The sequence below is a fragment of the Tachysurus vachellii genome, chromosome 5, assembly GCF_030014155.1.
Source record: "Tachysurus vachellii isolate PV-2020 chromosome 5, HZAU_Pvac_v1, whole genome shotgun sequence".
NCBI classification, from domain to species: Eukaryota; Metazoa; Chordata; class Actinopteri; order Siluriformes; family Bagridae; genus Tachysurus; species Tachysurus vachellii.
The window spans coordinates 22,803,586-22,824,080 of record NC_083464.1 but is presented as its reverse complement, the minus strand read 5'-3'; the positions used below and the strand labels follow the sequence as shown (position 1 = coordinate 22,824,080).

Below are 20,495 nucleotides of genomic sequence, written 5' to 3'. Positions count from 1 at the left end.
TGTTGTGTAATTGTGAGACACTGTTACCTGGGAAACGGTTTGAAAAATCAGAGGAATTTAAATGTGCAAATCACAACATAGTGAGCAATTAAAAAAAGTATATGTGAGTCAATTTATTAAAATAGCGTCCACTCTTAGTCACTCTTGAGCTCCTCCTGGCACCAATATACATCTACCCAGGGCTGGTGTGTGGATAAGGAGGATGTTTGGATCAGTCTGAATAGACTAACTGTTTGCAGTCCAAGTGTTATCCAAATTATGCTCAGGCTGAGCTCACGATAAAACTGGTTTTATGACGAGTATCTTTTGGATTTGTGTACTGATGGATTACTGGTGCTTATGGTATTCTATGATCTTATTTAAGATGATTATTTTATTCTAAACTATAGATCTAAATAGCTAATTAAACAGATAAACAGTTAGAGTCATGTAGACTAAGCAAAAGCCTTATTTCCATGGTCTACACCAGTGTTACTCATTGCGCGGCTCGCCAAGCTTTAATATGCGGCTCGCATGGCAGTAAATAATACGATGATATGATCATGTGGTTAAAATTTATTTTTTCATTTAAATAACATTAAAGACAATCAGGGAAGCATAGAAAAACGAATGTGCTCTATTACAAATAATAATATATATTTATATATATTATTTGACTCGTCACTGACTCACTGCGTTCTGCGCAATAGCCAGTTTTTGGCGGCCTGCCAGAAGCTAGTTTGTGTTTCATGCTAGTTAACAACTTGTGTTTACTGTACACACGGACTAAAATATGGATCGATTTCTTATCAAACAATCCCGCGCACAAAATGAACAGCAACAAAGCAATGTGACAGTGACAAAAGAGGTAACTGATGGGGAGCATGCATCATCCGCAACTCGATAGGAAGACGGAGACGGAGGTTGTGGAGAGTCCGCGCGTGCTAAAAAAATAAAGGTGCGAGTCATACAAGATGAGCATAGAAAATTTCAAGAAAAGTGGACAGATGAATTTTTATTTGTCCTTCACGGATCGAACCCTTGACAGGTGTATAATAAAGAATGATTTTTAAGTAATTATTGTATTGCAATATTGTACATTGTATTTAAGCAGATAAGCTATTTAAGACTGAATAACTTGGCATATTTTGCGGTGAAAGTGGCTCTCCTATTGACTTTGTCCTATCAGTGTGGCTCGCATGAAAAAAATAGTGAAGACCACTGGTCTACACCATAGGTCACTAACAGGCGGACCGCGGTCCGGGTCCGGACCCAGAAGCTGTCCAATACGGACCCGAACCCACGGCCAAAACAAAAGGTTATGATTTAAAACTTGACGAAGCGCTTTTATTTTATCTAGCACAGCTTTTGCAATATTTACGGTAAAGGTAGTGGAAACGCACAGACCAATTGCATGCGAGTTAATCCATCCCACATGATACGACTCAGCCAAACAAGTCTGTGCATTACTGAAGTAAACACTGCGACTCAACAACGCAAGACAGATGAGAGAATTAGAGTGAAGTTACACATGAAAGAAATATAGCGATACATGTAGAAAACAAAGGGAGAGAAACAGACGAGTGAGACGGAGAAAGAAAGAATAAAGAACAAATGGCGCTCTCCAAAAAAGAAAAGTGGACAGCGAAAACATTTACTCCAGAATATACAGACTCATTTCTGTTCACACTTCACACTAAACCAGTGTGTCTCATATGTACAGAAACCGTGGCACTTATTAAAAGTGGCAATGTGAAACGCCATTATGAGACAAAACATAAAGGTTTTGAACAAACATATCCACTCAAATCTGAAGACAGCGTCCTTGAGACAGCTTTCCCAGGTCTGAGGAAAGTAGCCCTATACATCCTGACCATGTTTGGCTCTACATACAACTGCGAGGCAGCTTTCTCTACAATGAACATAATCAAAACTAAATATGGTTCCAGGGTCACTAATGAGCACCTCCACATGTGTATGAGAATGGCCCTGACTCCATTCAAGCCCAGGTTTAAAATCCTGCCAAGCCAAGCTAGAGCTCAGTTCTCTCACTGAGATATAAAAGGGAAAGTTAAGCACTTTATTTAAACACACAATTTTCACATTTTATTTATTTTCTCTTATTTTGAAATGTAGCCCTACTTTTATTCATTTAATGAGAGAACATTATACATATCTACAGTCATACATATGTTCAGATCTATGTTATGTGACAATAAATATTGTCAAAAAGTTTTTGAATTGTACTGCATTCATTTGATTTGACAGTCAGGTATTGATTGCTTGCAGATGTTGATACAACTACTAGGCTACATAAATATTTATCACACTAACTAGTTAGACATTATGATCTTCTGGACCTTTGCTTCAAGAAATTTTCTCTTACTGGACCTATTTCAATTTTAGTTGAATACCTCTGGTCTACACAGTTAAGTCCAATTAAAATATTTTCCCAGTTTTCATAAGCAAATCATTTCCAGTTTGATGTGTTGCAACAGTCTTTTGTTGATCACTTGTGTGCAGATAAGCAATTTCAAAATGTTATTTTTAATGTCATCAGTCTAAAGAGAAACCATATCATATCATATAACCATAACCATATCTACATAGCTTCCAAAAGAACAAAATTGTTAAAAAACAATTGTTAATGTTAAAAAACACATATCATAAATATATCATAACATATATATACAGGTGACTTTATTAGGCAATGAGCTAAATATTTCTTTCTAATTTCTAATCTTCAAGTGTCCAGTTTTGATGTGTCTTCAGCCTTCTTTTTTTTACAGTCAGGAGTGGAACCCAGTGTGGTCTGCTGTTGTAGCACCAGGGTTGATGTTTTATGCAGGCTGAGATGCCTTATATGTTTACCATGGATGTAAACAGTGATTATATGAGTTATTTTATTCTTCCTAGCAGCTTGAATGAATCTGGCCATTTTCCACTCACGGATCTGTCACTTACACGGTTTTTAATTTATTTAAAGAAAGAAAAAATATTAGACCCCTTTTCCTTCTAGTAAGCATTTATGTTTATTAAGATGTTTTTAAGTAATGTTAACAGTGAATACATATTGTGTGTTTGAGGACAGAGAAAAAGTCAGCTGGACTGGTCTGCTGGACAAGGAATCTTAGATGTTGGCACAAACAACAACAGCTGAATAAAATGCTATTGTTGACACTGTGTTCTTGTGGCTGCAGCAAAACAGCAGGGTTAAAAGCAAAAAGCCTGCTGTTATGTGACAGACATACATCCTATGTGTACACATATGCACATGCACAATATTTATCAAAATATTGACAATGATATCATTTCTGATGGATCTCTTAAAAATAATGCATATTCAAAAAGGTATCTACGTGGACTTTCACAATCTCTTCTGGTCTGTTTACCCTAAGTTCTCTAATTTCCGCCCACCCTCCCAGAACATGCCAGTATGTGGGCTGGCAACACTAAATTGCCTCTAGGTACCTTGTGATGGGCAGATCCTGGGAAAGAATCCAGCTAAAAATGCAGTCGAAGTGAAAGTGCAAATGTTCATTTTCAAGTATTAAATGTCGTTTTTTTTTAAAGTTAGTGTCATGTTTTCATGTGAAAGCAACTTTTATTATCTTCTAAAAAGATTTTTGTTTCAAAGCAGCTATACCATTTAACCTGAAAACATTCAGTTTCTGTAGGTTTGTCTGTTATAGGCATAACTAACACTGCATAATTTGGTAAACTGAATTTATCATGTGTATCATAAACATTTTAAAATTAGATTAGTTCATGTTTCTGTTGAGGCAAAGGAGATTCTCTGTTCAATGCCCCTCTTTGCTTACTCTAGCATGATAAAACTTTTACTGAGGTGAAAGGTAAAAAGTAAAAAACTTTTACTGAGGTTGAGCCGAGGTGCTTACCACAAGGTGGAAGCTTATTCATAGTCAGATGCACACAGGTATAAAACTATAGCTATAGCACTAACTACACTAATACTACACTAACACAAGATAAGAAGGTTCTTAAGAAGTTTCCCGTCATGATTCTTGATAGTTTATTCTAAACTGATTAACTTTATTCATTTATTGGATGCTATAAACTGGAATGTAAGTTAAAATGCGCTGGACAAACATACAGTCACTGACAAAATGAGAGAAGAAGAGATTTGTAACAAGTACACTTAAGAACTAAATAAAAATGTATGGAGAAAAGAGTTTTTTTTCAAGTAAGTGTACAATTCTTCAGTTGAAAACGAAAATGTGGTGACAGATGGGCTGCTTCAAGGGCGTCGATTTTGGTAGGGACGGTAGGGACATGTCCCTACCAATATCCAGGGAACACTCAATTGTCCCTAGCAATAATTCGACCAAGCCTATATATATATATATATATATATATATATATATATATATATATATATATATATGTATATGTATATATACAAATACATATATATATATATATATATATATATATATATATATATATATATATATATATATATATATATATATAGGCTTGGTCGAATTATTGCATATCGAATTATATGTATGTGTGTGTGTGTGTGTGTGTGTGTGTGTGTATACACATAACCACTGATGTCCGTCTGTGTCTTGTGCATTTTTACTTATTTCATTTAACATTTATCCAGGAATCATTAAATAAGATACAAATATTTTACAACGGCATTCTGTAAAAAATAGCGCAACTTGTGCAACACAGACGGTTAACAGATATACCCCCTGCAATGAATCCCACCTCTGTAACTCACCTCTCTAAAAGGATTGGCCTTTGTCTTTTTTGAGTCCTGTCTCTCTAACCCACGTCGCTGTTTGATTGGTTTTGTCTTTCTCGCTAATGCGTTGAGGTAGGAGGCTGGAGCTATATTCCGTTGTACGAAGCAATATGCAACGTGATTATTCACGCTACCGGTATGTGAGTAAGAAAGTATTCTTATAACAACAGTTTTATGCACAAAATACGGGGAATGTTGTCCCCACCAATGTCAAATAAATTATGTCCCCACCAATGTCAAAATCAAACTTACGCCATTGGGCTGCTTTAAGTATTTCAGAAACTGCTAATCAAGAATAGTCCAAAAACCAAAAGCATCCTGTGTGGCGATGAACACACGGGATTTTTTTGAAACACAAAGGCTCACTTCCTATGTGCTTTTATTCTCTCCCTGTTCGAGGTCGCCACAGGTTTTACGCCGGATACCCTTCCTGATACAACTTTCCCATTTTATCCGGGCTTGGGACCGGCACTGAGAGTTAACACTTCAGTGGCTGGGTTAAGTTTCCTGCACAGGAACTGAACTCGGGCCACAGCAATGAGAATACAGGATCCTACCGCTGGACCAGCAGAAGGCTCGATTCCCTTCTGTTAAGCTGTTAAAAGGCTTAAAATACCACTTAGGTGGTAGTAAAATGCAATGTTACCCCTACATTGATGCCCCCTAATATTATCCCCTGGGATAATACTTAACCAATTTGTCAGTATTATCCTAAACAAATACAATTCACTCACTGTGAAGTGCTTATTCAGTCCCCCTCATTGTGACTGGTTTCTAGTTGAAGGCAGCAGTACATCAGTGGTTAAGTCATTTGAGTTATAGGTTATGAGTTCAAATCCCTGCACCACTAAGCTGCCACTGCTGGGCTCTTGAGGCCCTTAACCTTCAACTTCTCAGTTGTATAAATTGTTTCTCTGCCATATGTTGTCAATTTTTTGGTTGTTTTTTGGGAATATGATAAAATTTCCCTAGACTGCATCCAGAAGGCAACAGCTTGAGTTAATTACCAATGTCACTCCACTGCTGTATTCCTGACACTAGATTCCTGTAGCTACAAATCCAAAAATAGACCAGCCGTCCCTACCCGATGTCGGTGATCAAATGACAAAACATATCCCAAGCCAACTGAGGCAAGTATTCCTTATAGATATAAGGAATAATCATATTTTTAAAAAAGTCAAGCATAAATCACTTCTCTGTATCCAGTGTTTGGAATGAACTTGTCCCGTCTCTATAAATGTCAAATCAACATGGGTGAAATATTAGTGTCCTTTGCCAAGTAGATTTTTTTTGTATTTGGCTCACTATGAGCAACCAACTGCTTCACCACACTTCATTTTTCACTCATTCTTCTTTAAACAGTTGTAATAATAATCTCACTTTGCAATCAGTTAATGATTATCTTTAGTTTCAGCTAAATCAGTAATATCTCAAAGTAAGACAACCCTATATAAATAGATATGAATCTGACTTTGAATCCTATCTCTGTAGATCTTTTTTTTTTTATTCTTACAGGTTTAATCATATCTTTATATCTGGCTCATATTGATGTGAAGGACCATTTTGACTAAATCTCCTACAGTGAAATAACAAAGCAAAAATATTAAAGTTATTATATAGCAATTTATTTTGCATTAAGAAATAAATCAGATAGTGTGCAATTAAATAAGTTAAGAAACCTACTTGCCCTTGCAGTGAAAATGCTTGATAGAAATCAAACAGGAAATGAATAGGTTTAAAAGCTGATATTTATGCTTTGAACTTGATTCAACCCTTACTACTGGAAATAATACTGGATTGTTTTTGTATACAAAAATTGTAGAAGGAATGTAGAAGGCTTTTGGTCTCTGACTGGTTGGCCACCCCTGAACTACACACTTTGGCTTTATCGGTCACTATAATTTTTACTTATATACTTCAGCGTTGCAGGTGTGTTGTACGTTCCTGTTTTCGTACATCATTATGTTGGCTTTGTAGAAGCCAACATTCTATTTTCCTATTTAAGCTTAGACAAAAATTTATAAAATTTAATGCAGCCTAGGGCTTTCTAAGCAAGGCCGCATAAAATTTTATAATGCTTTTCTAAGCAATCCGAGTACCGGTACTTCCGGTACCGGGTCTCAAATTGGCCTTTTCTCTCCATAGACTCCCATTATAAAATTTGGAGGTTTATAACTCGGCAAGCTTTCGAACTATCTACACCAAACTCGGCCAGCTCCTTTAGGGTGATACTCTGAACAAAGTTTTAAATTGGTGTACCGACTGGCCTTTCGGTTGTGCCGCAGCCCCGCCCCCAAAATATGCAAAATCAAAAAACTTTTTACAACATGGACATGTGACATATCAAAACACTCAGAACAGTGAGGGGAATACTTGTCATCCTCAGGAGTATTCTGATGACGTCACATGCTCGTCTCCACTTGCCTCCAAATGTTTTGGCACCCTATCTTTCTGTCCACTTGCCTCCAAAAGTAACACTGACCCTTATGTCCACTCGCCTCCAAAAAGCACCGGCCTTTGCGAATACTTGCCTCATCAAAGCTAACATCAAAGTTTGTCACGACGAACTTTACAAATCTAGTTCTATGTGAAGTTAAATAGATGAAATAGGTTTGTACTCTCAGCCCCTTATTACCCAGAGTTAGTGAACTGGTTGTCTTTTGTACAGGATTAGCTCTGTTCTGTAGTTACCTGTAATTACCACAAATTTTTACCGTTCTCATCACTGATCTGCTAATTTATGTGTTATAAGAAACAGTCATATGGTTAATAATATTCATTCATTCATTTTCTACCGCTTATCCGAACTACTCGGGTCACAGGGAGACTGTGGCAGGCGTCATCATGCATCAAGGCAGGATACACAATGGACGGAGTGCCAACCTATCGCAGGGCACACACACACACACACACTCTCATTCACTCACGCAATCACACACTATGGACAATTTTCCAGAGATGCCAATCAACCTACCATGCATGTCTTTGGACCCGGAGCAAACCCCCGAGGCACGGGGAGAACATACAAACTCCACACACACAAGGCGGAGGCGGGAATCGAACCCCGACCCTGGAGGTGTGAGGCGAAATGGCTTTATATATAATGTATAAAATAAAATGGCTATATATATATATATATATATATATATATATATATATATATATATATATATATATATATACTTACATACATGCATGCATACATACATACATACATACATGTATACATATACATATATATATATATATATATATATATATATATATATATATATATATATATATATATATATATATATATTAGCCATAGTCTCACTTTTTTTATCCTGTTAATAGAATCAATGGATTTAAACGAGCAAATTTTAGCAACACATAATAACTTTAAAACGCTGGCAGGGCGCTTTAAATGACGTCACAGGAAGTGTGCCCTGGAGTGCTTCTTGAGTTGTTCTCAAAATGGCTGCGCCCGAAGAAGACACGCTTCCTCGTGAAGATGAAGAAATTGAAGAGATGGAAGCGGGTGACAGCGATGAAGATGAGATGGAGGAAGAAGATCAAGAGGAGGAAGCTGGGGAGAGTGAAGTGTATGTGCCTGGCGTTAAGCCGCTTCAGCCGGGAGAAGAGCTAGAGATGGACCGCTCGGCTTACCGCATGTATCACGAGTGCCAGACAGGTGGGTCAATTCCAACCAGTCAAATATTTACATGCTGTCCTACAAGATATTATTTGATTCAATCGTCCTTCGATAAAGACTGCATTATTCTGCAGTTTGTTTGCATACCTAATATGCTGAGAAGCACAAGTAATTGTTTTGAGTCTTTTGAATTTTCAAATCTTCAAATCCTTTGATCAGAAACAATAAAGTCTAAAGCAATGTCCTGATTAGTACAACAAGCAGAAGACCAAAACACACAGACAATGGTGATTCGTTTACCATTGATTTATTAAGATTATAATTTCTGTCTTAGGCTTATAGTAAATACTCTCTCTCACTCACTCATTTTCTACCGCTTATCTGAACTACCTCGGGTCACGGGGAGCCCCCCCCATAGTAAATAGTTAATGGTATTTCTGCTTTGGTGGCACCATCCAATAAACCTCTCAATGTATTCGCCTATATGTTTACAGGTGCCCCTTGTTTGAGTTTTGATGTAGTACGTGATGCTGAGGGAGAAGGAAGAGAGAAGTTTCCAATGTCCATGCTACTGTGTGCAGGTACACAAGCAGACACGGCTCTCAGTAACAGGTCAGTACATTTCTCAGGCCAACAAATGATAACTGTATGCACATCAAACTATTATTGGGGGCTTATGGGTGGCCTAAGAGCTCAACTCAACTAATCTAAATTAATATTGTGACTTTTGTCTTTTTGATTACAGTTTTACATATACATATAAATGTTTGTGAAACTGGCAATAGGTAAAATAAAAATCCAAAAATACAAGATTCAACCGTTTTCCTCTTTCTGCCAAGACTCATTGTCATGCGCATGCACAACCTGTATGGGACTGAAAAAGAGACAGAGGAGGAGGAGAGCAGTGATGAGAGTGGTGATGATGATGATGATGAAGAAGAGAATAAGCCACAGATGGAGTTGGCCATGGTGCCCCATTATGGAGGAATAAATAGAGTCAGAGTGAGTGACTGGTTATGATACTTTTAACTGTTTATAAAGTGGCATGGGGGTTTCCTCCGGGTACTCCGGTTTCCTCCCCCGGTCCAAAGACATGCATGGTAGGTTGATTGGCATCTCTGGAAAATTGTCCCTAGTGTGTGATTGCGTGAGTGAATGAGTGTGTGTGTGTGCCCTGCGATGGGTTGGCACTCCGTCCAGGGTGTATCCTGCCTTGATGCCCGATGACGCCTGAGATAGGCACAGGCTCCCCGTGACCCGAGGTAGTTCGGATAAGCGGTAGAAGATGAATGAATGAATGAATGAATGAATAAAGTGGCATTAAATAGACATCTTTGCAAAAGTGTCATAGATATGTAATAAAATGTGTGCTTGGTCCTAAAGTCAGTCAACAGAAGAAAAGCCTGTATTTATTTCTATATGTTTCTTAAAAGTACATTTTGCCTTTGGTTTGGTGTCTCAGGTGACCCAGAATGGTGAGCAGTCATTGGCTGCTGTTTGGTGTGAGAAAGGTCTGGTGGAAATTTTTGATCTTCGGCCACAGCTGGAAGCAGTTCACAGCTCTACTGCCATGGCAGCATTCATTAAACAGCATAAGGAGGCTACACCTTTGTTCAGTTTCTCAGGTCATATGACAGAAGGCTTTGCCATTGACTGGTCTCCTAAAGTACCAGGTCAGTGATCACAATGGAATTTGTTTCCCAGAAGAAAAGAAAAACAAATCTCACTCATCATTAATGTTGTCACACTTTGCTTCCAAGGCCGGCTTGTGAGTGGAGACTGCAAGAAGAACATTCATGTGTGGGAGCCAAGAGAAGGTGGAACTTCCTGGAAGATTGACCAACGGCCTTTTAGCTCGCATAACAAGTCTGTTGAGGACCTACAGTGGTCACCAACTGAAGCAACAGTAAGTCAGTAAAGCCAACAACTGTCACTTGTGACTGATTAATGCTGTAATATTGAGTAATTGGTTCAACTTTGATTCTAATTCTGCATATAAACGGTTCAACTTTTCATCATGAGCTTAAGGTTGTTTTATTCTGATGCCCAGGTTTTTGCCTCCTGCTCAGTGGATCAGTCCATTCGCATTTGGGATATCAGAGCTCCACCAAAATCCATGCTTTCAGCCAATGAGGCTCACTCGTCAGACGTCAATGTCATCAGTTGGAATCGGAATGAACCGTTTCTGTTATCTGGAGGGGATGATGGGCTTCTGAAGGTGTGGGACTTGAGGCAGTTCCAGGTGAGCTGTTTAACTACCATATTAGCTACTTACATGGCTACAGACACTTACATGGAACCCATACTTACAGAGTTTTCTTCATACTGTAGAACACATAACTTTCCAGAACAGGAAATTTTATATATAAAATGGCTTGTAGCACACTTGAGGCTTTAGGAATTGGTCAACCATGAATTCATGCTAAAGCATGAACAAGAACAGTCAACAGTGAATCTTTCTATATAGCTAACAGTTGGGTAATTGCAGGCCTTGCTTGCATTCTGAGCAAAAGAAAATCGCAAAAGCTGAATTAAAGAAAAGCGTCCGCCACTTTATGTATATTTAAAAGTCTTGTCCGAAGAAATCACCTGTTGTGGTATTGTGTGCATCAGATCACTGGACTGGTCTAGGATTTATCACAATGTAGGGCTGCTTTATTTCCAGACTCAGTGATATTGGTTATTAAACATGCCGTTATGTACTCCATCAAATACATAGAGCTATATTAAAGGTAGATTAAATCTGTCTGTAGCTGGGACTTTTGTCTAAAACGGAATTCCCAAATCGCTACAATGTCATGAGCACAGAATCAAGTTTATACAGTCATCATTACAGTTCAGTAAAATAAAGGTTATTGAACTTCTGAGAGGTGAACTGGAAAGAAGTGTTTACCAGGAAGGACTCTGAAGGATGTTGAGAGGTTTTGTAGTTGGAAATGGTTTCATTTACAGCATTTGGAAGACGGCCTTATCCAGAGCGACGTACAAAAGTGCTTTTAAGTCTCTATCAATGAATACATGAACTCTTGTTCACTAGGCTACAGACTTAAGATACCAGTCTAAAACACTGTTTAATGTGGGATTTTTTTTAAACAAGCACACACACACACACACACACACAAATACAACCAACAGGGAAGAAAATGCTTGTTGAAGTGTTTAATGAATAAGTAGGTCTTTATCCCTCATTTGAAAATAACCAGTGACTCCGCTGTCCGGACCCCTAGGGGAAGTTCTTGGTGCCAGAACAGTAAAGAGTCTTGTAGTATGCTTACCTCTTTACCTGTGTGGACAAAAATGGCCAAATTCTTCTAATGTTGTAGAGAAGGAGTCGACATGAGCGTGTCACATTAGCAATATGCGAGGAAAAGGACATTTGAGTGTCCATTGTTACCCCAAGGTTGTGAGATGTGACTAAAGGGGAGATCAGATCGTTATGCAAGGATATTGTAAGATCATGACCTGGGGATGAATCACTTGGGATGATCAGCAGTTCAGTTTTGCTACAATTGAGCTTCAACTGATGGGCCGTCATCCATGATGATATGTCTGCCATACATGCTGAGATGTAAACAGAAGCTGTGGTAAATGTCACTTGCACCTGAGTATGCTGATCCGCAAATCTTAAGACAGTTGGACAGTTGACAGTTTGGCTGATCTAGCAGCATGTGATTTCTCAGAGACTTCCAAATGGGCTGCTTTAAAGCCAGACTGGTTGGGATCTTGGAGGTTGTTCTGTGAGAGATACAGTATTGTTCAAAATAATAGCAGTACAATGTGACTTACCAGAATAATCCAGGTTTTTAGTATATTTTTTATTGCTACATGGCAAACAAGTTACCAGAAGGTGCAGTAGATTCTCAGAAAACAAACAAGACCCAGCATTCATGATATGCACGCTCTTAAAGCTGTGCAATTGGGCAATTAGTTGAAAGGGGTCTGTTCAAAAAAATAGCAGTGTGGCATTCAATCACTGAGGTCATCAATTTTGTGAAAAAACAGGTGTGAATCATGTGCCCCCTATTTAAGGATGACGCCAGCACTTGTTGAACATGCATTTGAAAGCCTGAGGAAAATGGGTCATTCAAGACATTGTTCATAAGAACAGCCTACTTTGATTAAAAAGTTGATTGGAGAGGGGAAAACCTATAAAGAGGTGCAAAAAATTATGCTGTTCAGCTAAAATGATCTCAAGTGCCTTAAAATGGAGAGCAAAATCAGAGAGACGTGGAAGAAAACGGAAGACAACCATCAAAATGGATCGAAGAATAACCAGAATGGTAAAGGCTCAGCCAATGATCAGCTCCAGGATGATCAAAGACAGTCTGTAGTTACCTGTAGGTACTGTGAGAGTTAGAAGACGTCTTTGTGAAGCTAATCTATTTTCAAGAATCCCCGCAAAGTCCCTCTGTTAAAAAAAGGCATGTGCAGAAGAAGAGGTTACAATTTGCCAAAGAACACATCAACTGGCCTAAAGAGAAATGGAGGAACATTTTGTGGACTGTGTGGACACTGCTATTTTTTTGAACACACCCCTTTCAACTAATTGCCCAATTGAATATCATTCCCATATCATGAATGCTGGGTCTTGTTTGTTTTTCTGAGAATCTACTGCACCCACTGTTAACTTGTTTGCCACATAGCAATAAAATATATACTAAAAACCTGGATTATTCTAGTTAGTCACATTGTACTGCTATTATTTTGAACAATACTGTAAACAGACAGTTGATTATAGACAATGCGTTCAAGAATTTTTGAAAGAAAAGGCAGAAGTGATACAAGTCTGTAGGTGCTGATGTCTGATGGATCCAGAGCAGGTTTCTTCAGGATGGGAATAACAGTTGCTCTCTTGAAGGTAGTTGGTACATGACCAGATGTTATGGATCAATTTATGATCGTGGTAATGAGGGGCAGAAGGTCCTACGAGATGGTCTGGAGCATAGTGGAAGGGAGTGGATCCAATGGGCAGGTGGTAGGATTGCAAGACTGGATAAGTTGTAAAATCTCTTCTGCTGCTACGGATGAGAAATGCGACAATGGAGGTGTAGGGGAATCCTGACTGTGAGATGTAGGTGCAGTTAGGGCAGAAGTGAAAGTCTTGCAGATTTTCTCAATCTTCTCGCAGTATAAAAAAGCAAAATCTCCTGCAGTCAGGGAGGGTGGAGCCGGGGGTTGAGTAGAGAAAAGATGATGTGGAGCTTCCTTTTGTAGAAGGAAGTTTAGGCAGAAGTCACATCTGAAGAGAACATGACTAGGAGTCAAGACAAGTCAAGAAGCTTTTTATTGTCATTTCAACCATATATATACACTATGCAGTACATAGTGAAATGAGACGTTTCTCCAGGATCAAGGTGCTACATAAAAAAAAATAAATAAATAAATAAAAAAAAACAGAGCTAAAGACTTGTAAGTAGTTTTAGCCACATAAAGTGCAACTGTGCAACCTGGTGCAAACAGTGCAGGACAAGACAGACAAGACAGTGCAGGACAAAAGACAGTGCAGACACAAAGTTACAAGACAATACAAAAAGTACAAAAAATGCAATACACAAAAGACAATAAACAGCAACAGAAACATATTTTTGATAAGTATCAAATATATAAGTGCATTTAAGTCTCAATAAAACATGTTATAAGAAAGCCTGTATAAAAAGATAAGTCTTAAGACGCGCTTTAAAAGTCAGCAAGCACTCGCTATTGTGAACATTGAGGGGAAGAGAATTCCATAGGCGGGGGGCAACATAACTAAAAGATCTGGCACCCATAGGAGTAAGTTGAATCCGAGGTACCACAAGAGAAATTGAAGATGAAGATCTGAGTGCACGTGAAGGAGTGTAAACCTGGAGAAGTTGAGTAAGGTATTGTGGTGCAGGATTACGAAGTGCCTTTATAAGTGAGTAGCAGGATTTTAAACTGAACTCTATATTTTACTGGAAGCCAATGCAATTGCTGAAGAACCGGAGAAATGTGATCAGTATAAGGTGTTCTAGAGAGAACACGAGCTGCAGAATTCTGAACCAGTTGAAGCTTATGCAGCAATTTGGAGGGAATACCTGTAAGAAGAGCATTGCAGTAGTCTATACGTGAAGTGACTAGTGTGTGAATGAGAACTGCAGTATTATTATTTGAAAGAAAGGGACGGAGCCGATTAATGTTGCGCAAATGGAAGTATGCAATCCGTGACATATTATTAATTTGAGCTTTAAAAGATAGTGTGCTATCCAAGATGACACCCAAACTTTTAACCTGAGAGGAAGGACAGTATTGTCAATATGTAAAGAGAAACAGTTAGATTTAGACACAACTGATCTAGTGCCAACAAGCAGAGCCTCGGTTTTATTGCCTTTTACCTTCAAAAAGTTCGCTGAGAGCCAGTCTTTAATTTCAGCTAAACAGCTTGACAAAGACTGCGGAGGAAAAGAACCAGTGGGTTTGGCAGACAGGTAGAGTTGGGTGTCATCTGCATAGCAGTGAAAATTAGTACCATATTTCCTTAAGATATCACCAAGAGGAGCATATATAATGAAAAGAAGTGGGCCCAAAACAGAACCCTGTGGAACACCAGTGATGACTGTAGATGTTCTTGAACTAAAACCTTTTAATTGAATACGCTGACTGCGCCCAGATAGATATGACCTAAACCAAGACAGAACAGTGCCAGTAATACCAATGGAAACTAATCTGTCAATAAGTATCAACATCATACCAAAAGTAAAATATGGTGGTGGTAGTGTGATGCTCTGGGGCTGTGTTGCTGCTTCAGCACCTGGAAGACTTGCTGTGATCAATGGAACCATGTATTCTGTTGTCTACTAAAAAATCCTGAAGGACAATGTGCGGCCATCTGTTCGTGACCTCAAGCTGAAGCGAACTTGGATTCTTCAGCAGAACATTGATCCAAAACACACCAGCAAGTCCACCTCTAATTGGCTGAAGAAAAACAAAACGAAGACTTTGGAGTGGCCTAGTCAAAGTCCTGAATGCATGAATTGGATTCCGAATGGCTGAATTACAACAATTCTGCAAAGATGAGTGGACCAAAATTCCTCCACAGGGCTGTTGGATTTTGTTTTCCCTTAATAATAAAAACCTTCATTTAAAAAACTGCATATTGTGTTTACTTGTGGTATCTTTGACTAATATTCAAATTTGTTTGATGATCTGAAACCTTAAAGTGTGACAAACGTGCAAAAAAATACAAAATCAGGAAAAGGGCAAACACTTTTTCACACCACTGCATTTCATTCAGCGTTATAAAAGAAAACTAGTACTGTTGTCTTGGATAAGGTGCAGTAGTGCATTAGGTAATGTAATGGTATCAATAACTACAACATTATTCCCCAATAATAATTGAGTGATGTTGATTTGACTTCTGTCATTTGATTTCACACAACAATTCAATCCATGCACAGGATCCCTCACGCTCTTACAGATTTCCATCACCCTCATTTAAAAATAAACATGCAAACATTTATTTTTCTCTACTTTCCTTGTAAGAATTTAGGCAAAGCAGCTCAAATGTAGATTATTTATTTTCTATGCAACAAAGTCATATCAAATCACCATGTCATGCTAAGCACAGCCATTTTTTCATACACATGGTAAAAGAAGTTCCTGGTGACTTTTTGGTGAAACAAACCTGCACAGTTTTGAGCAGATTTGAGCACAAATGCATTTTGATATGTGAGCAGAAATTAATAGAGCACATCGTATTCATGCTCGTGAATTAAACGGTCGTGCTCTCAACATTAACTTGGTGTTCCTGTTTGTTCTTCTAGTTTCTCTTATTTGATATGTTTTCCATATTGTTCCTTGTCCTATTTTTGTCCTCTCTTTCAGTCTGGGCATCCAGTGGCCAGCTTCAAGCAGCACAGTGCCCCGATCACTTCGGTGGAATGGAGTCCCATCGATTCCAGTGTGTTTGCCGCGTCTGGAGCAGACGACGTTATCAGCCAATGGGATCTGTCGGTGGAGTCATGTGACATAAGTGAACAAGCTGAAAGCTTAAAGAAGCTTCCTCCACAACTGCTGTTCTTGCATCAGGGCCAGAAAGAGGTCAAGGAGCTCCACTGGCATCCGCAGATCCAGGGCACTCTCATCTCCACTGCACTGTCAGGATTCAACGTTTTCAGGACTATTTCAGTGTAAACGGCAAAGTGGTTTTGTGCCTTATGACAATAGTAAAAATAATGTTAAATGCCATCATCATGACGCTAATCTGTGTGGGTTTTTTTTTTTTTTTTTTTGGGACTAATCAATACATTTGATTCTAGGTCCTCTGGATTATGTTTCAAAATCTAAGACAATTTCACAATATGGCCTTGATACACTTCATTTTAATCTACAGAGAAACTGGTGAGTTCAGCTGGTACTCTAGGTGACAGGCAGCCAGTGCAAACAGCTGTGTCCTAGATCTGAAGTTCACTCCTGCTACAAAGCTCATCCAGTTGTTGAGAAATGTCTTTACCCTTTTATTATCTCATGAGTAAATGCTATTTTCTCAAGTCATATTTTATATTATTGTCTCTGTAACCTTCTGTGTGTAATTAAAATCAGTTCCTTATTGGCTCAATGTATATGAAAGCATACAATGCCAGGGCAGTGAGTGTAAGGAAGCAAAGATATCCATTACACTCTATCAGTCTAAGTCAAGGTAACTTACTGTAGAGATCTATTGACTCTCTAACATAGTGTGGGCATCAGTTTGAAAAGATGTGGTAGCTGAATTCATATCTCTCTAAGGATGCCATGCAAGCCGTGAACCTGCTCCGTTGGTAGTGATTTGAAAGAAGGGAATTGACAGATGAACAAATTGGTATAAAATAATAAAAAAAAAAAGTTGACATGTTTTGGTTGTAACTGATGCTAAAGATGATGACGGTGTAATGGTTAAGACATTGGACTTTAAAAACAGAGATCCAAGTTTAAATACCACATTAGCTTGCTGATAAGCCATGTTTCTTGTTGTGTTGCAACAAATTTTCGAGAGTACCTCAGTTTTTTTTTTATGTAATTTTGTTCTAAAGCAAGAGGTCAAAAATGCAAGATAATAGTTTTATAATCATAATTTTATGATTATAATCAACATGGTAATGAGATATTACCAACACTTTCTTAACATTTTAATAAGAGTAGAAGGTAAGAATTTTGGAAATACATTGTTAAAACACAGTCGTAATATCCTGGTACTTGCACGGTAATAAGACAACATAACAGATCCGACCCATGAGTAATGCATGTTAGGCAAGTCATATGGGGGTTTCCTACAAAATCTAAGGTCTCAAATTTATGTGGGAGCTTAGCCTGATTTGGCCAGGACTCATTCCTCAGAGTGCTCAGGGTAGCAGTCTGTGTTTAATGATTGCTCAATTTTAACAAAGCATTCTGTAATATGGAGCTAACAATGATGAAGCAAAACCCTTTTACACAATGGCGTAAGTTTGATTTTGACATTGGTGGGGACAATTTATTTGACATTGGGGGGACAACATTCCCCGTATTTTGTGCATAAAACTGTTGTTATAAGAATACTTTCTTACTCACAGCCTGCATAATCACGTTGCATATTGCTTCATACAACGGAATATAGCTGCAGCCTCCTACCTCAACACGTTAGCGAGAAAGACAAAGCCAATGAAACAGCGACGTGGGTTAGAGAGGCAGGACTCAAAAAATCCTTTTAGAGAGGCCAATCCTTTTAGAGAGGTGAGTTACAGAGACGGGATTCATTGCAGGGGTAGATCTGTTAACCATCTGTGTTCCACGAGTTGCACTATTTTTTACAGAACGCTGTTGTAAAATATTTTTCACCTCATTTAATGATTCATGGATAAATGTTAAATGAAATAAGTAAAAAAGCACAAGACACAGACGGACATCAGTGGTTATGTATAAATATATATATAGGCTTGGTCGAATTATTGCTAGGGACAATTGAGTGTTCCCTGGATATTGGTAGGGACATGTCCCTACCCAAATCGACACCCTTGCTTTTACAGCTTCTAAAATCTTATTAATCTTAAAATCGTAATTTACCTGCCAAGTCGCAACAAATCAACGGTTTAGAACATCGGCTGAAAGCACTCATCCTGCTTTGGTTCCATGGTGTCCAAAGTCCAACTATCCGACTCTGAATCCAGCGATCCGAGTTCAAGTCTCAGTGGGACCTTCCAAAGATTTTTTTTCCTGGTACTTGCACGGTAATAAGACAACATAACAGATCCGACCCATGAGTAATGCATGTTAGGCAAGTCATATGGGGTTTCCTACAAAATCTAAGGTCTCAAATTTATGTGGGAGCTTAGCCTGATTTGGGCAGGACTCATTCCTCAGAGTACTTTGCACCAAAGGGTAGCAGTCTGTGTTTAACGAAAAACTTTAACGAAGCAGTCTGTAATATGGAGCTAACAATGATGATACAAAACCCTTTTACATGTTCTAAAATCTTATCATCATAATTTATGTGCCATGTCGCAACAAATCAACGGTTTAGAACATCGTCCGAAAGCGCTCACCCTGCCATGGTGTAACGGTTAGCACTCTGGACTTTGAATCCAGTGATCCGAGTTCAAATCTCGGTGGAACCTGTTTAAGTTTGAATACTGGGTGGGAACTTGGACCCTCATCACAAATGCTACCCAATGAACTAAGCTATGTTTAGAAAGAATTTGCAAGGTAGTACAAATTAAGCAAGGCATTTGGTGCTTTCTATGTTGTGCCACTAAAAGCTTTTTAAAAGTTTGTGTGTGACAAAACAAAGTCCAAATGTCCTTCATAAAATCATGGTCAATCAAAGATTGTCTGCATTATGCAAGGGACCTGGAGCTTCACCACGATTGCTACAAAGTGAAATTTGTTTGTCTGGGCTCTTACCTGACAAAGCACATCCTAATTTGTGCCTAGCACTGACAGAACAAAACTATCTTACAGCTTCTCAGATCTTACAATAGGTAGAACGGATACATACCAGGCCAAACGATTAACATACAAACAACAAAGGTGCTTTCTATGTTGTGCCAGTAAAACCTTTTTAAAAGATTGTGACAAAACAAAAAAAACTATCCTTTATAAAATCAAAACAAAGCTTGCCTTGCGCAGTGGTTCCATGGTGTAATGGTTAGCACTCTGGACTCTGAATCCAGCGATCCGAGTTCATGTCTCGGTGGGACCTTCCTGAGCTTGTAGATGAGATTTGTTTCCTCTTGTGACAATATTTTATGTGTACCTCAGATTTACAAGATGATGTGTTTTTTATTATGTAATTGCGTTGGTCTAAAGCAAGGTGTCAAAAATGCAAGACAATAGAGTCATTTCATGATTTTAATCAACATGGTAATGAGATATTAACAACACATTCTTTACATTTTAATAAGACTAGAAGGTAAGAATCTTGGAAATGCATTGTTAAAACACAGCTGTTTTTTTTCCTGGTACTTGCACGGTAATAAGACAACATAACAGATCCGACCCATGAGTAATGCATGTTAGGCAAGTCATATGGGGTTTCCTACAAAATCTAAGGTCTCAAATTTATGTGGGAGCTTAGCCTGATTTGGGCAGGACTCATTCCTCAGAGTACTTTGCACCAAAGGGTAGCAGTCTGTGTTTAACGAAAAACTTTAACGAAGCAGTCTGTAATATGGAGCTAACAATGATGAAACAAAACCCTTTTACATGTTCTAAAATCTTATCATCATAATTTATGTGCCATGTCGCAACAAATCAACGGTTTAGAACATCGTCCGAAAGCGCTCACCCTGCCTTGGTTCCATGGTGTAACGGTTAGCACTCTGGACTTTGAATCCAGTGATCCGAGTTCAAATCTCGGTGGAACCTGTTTAAGTTTGAATACTGGGTGGGAACTTGGACCCTCATCACAAATGCTACCCAATGAACTAAGCTATGTTTAGAAAGAATTTGCAAGGTAGTACAAATTAAGCAAGGCATTTGGTGCTTTCTATGTTGTGCCACTAAAAGCTTTTTAAAAGTTTGTGTGTGACAAAACAAAGTCCAAATGTCCTTCATAAAATCATGGTCAATCAAAGATTGTCTGCATTATGCAAGGGACCTGGAGCTTCACCACGATTGCTACAAAGTGAAATTTGT

At 38.5% G+C, this 20,495-nt stretch overlaps 1 protein-coding gene and 3 non-coding genes across 4 annotated transcripts; all 4 read left to right on the top strand.

Moving 5' to 3' along the window:
* The first annotated feature begins 8,172 nt into the window (after window positions 1-8,172).
* grwd1 (glutamate-rich WD repeat containing 1) lies at window positions 8,173-16,958 on the top strand. Its single transcript, XM_060870520.1, has 7 exons — window positions 8,173-8,426; window positions 8,882-8,999; window positions 9,227-9,389; window positions 9,850-10,060; window positions 10,148-10,293; window positions 10,438-10,629; window positions 16,230-16,958. The coding sequence occupies exons 1-7, from the start codon at window positions 8,210-8,212 to the stop codon at window positions 16,536-16,538; spliced, it is 1,356 nt and encodes a 451-aa protein (XP_060726503.1). The 5' UTR covers window positions 8,173-8,209; the 3' UTR covers window positions 16,539-16,958.
* A 1,949-nt stretch (window positions 16,959-18,907) lies between these two features.
* On the top strand, window positions 18,908-18,976 carry trnaq-uug (transfer RNA glutamine (anticodon UUG)). The gene has a single exon. It is a non-coding gene; the product is annotated as a tRNA-Gln (tRNA).
* Window positions 18,977-19,488: 512 nt separating this feature from the next.
* On the top strand, window positions 19,489-19,560 carry trnaq-cug (transfer RNA glutamine (anticodon CUG)). Its single transcript has one exon. It is a non-coding gene; the product is annotated as a tRNA-Gln (tRNA).
* Window positions 19,561-20,153: 593 nt separating this feature from the next.
* On the top strand, window positions 20,154-20,225 carry trnaq-uug (transfer RNA glutamine (anticodon UUG)). The gene has a single exon. It is a non-coding gene; the product is annotated as a tRNA-Gln (tRNA).
* Window positions 20,226-20,495: the final 270 nt, after the last annotated feature.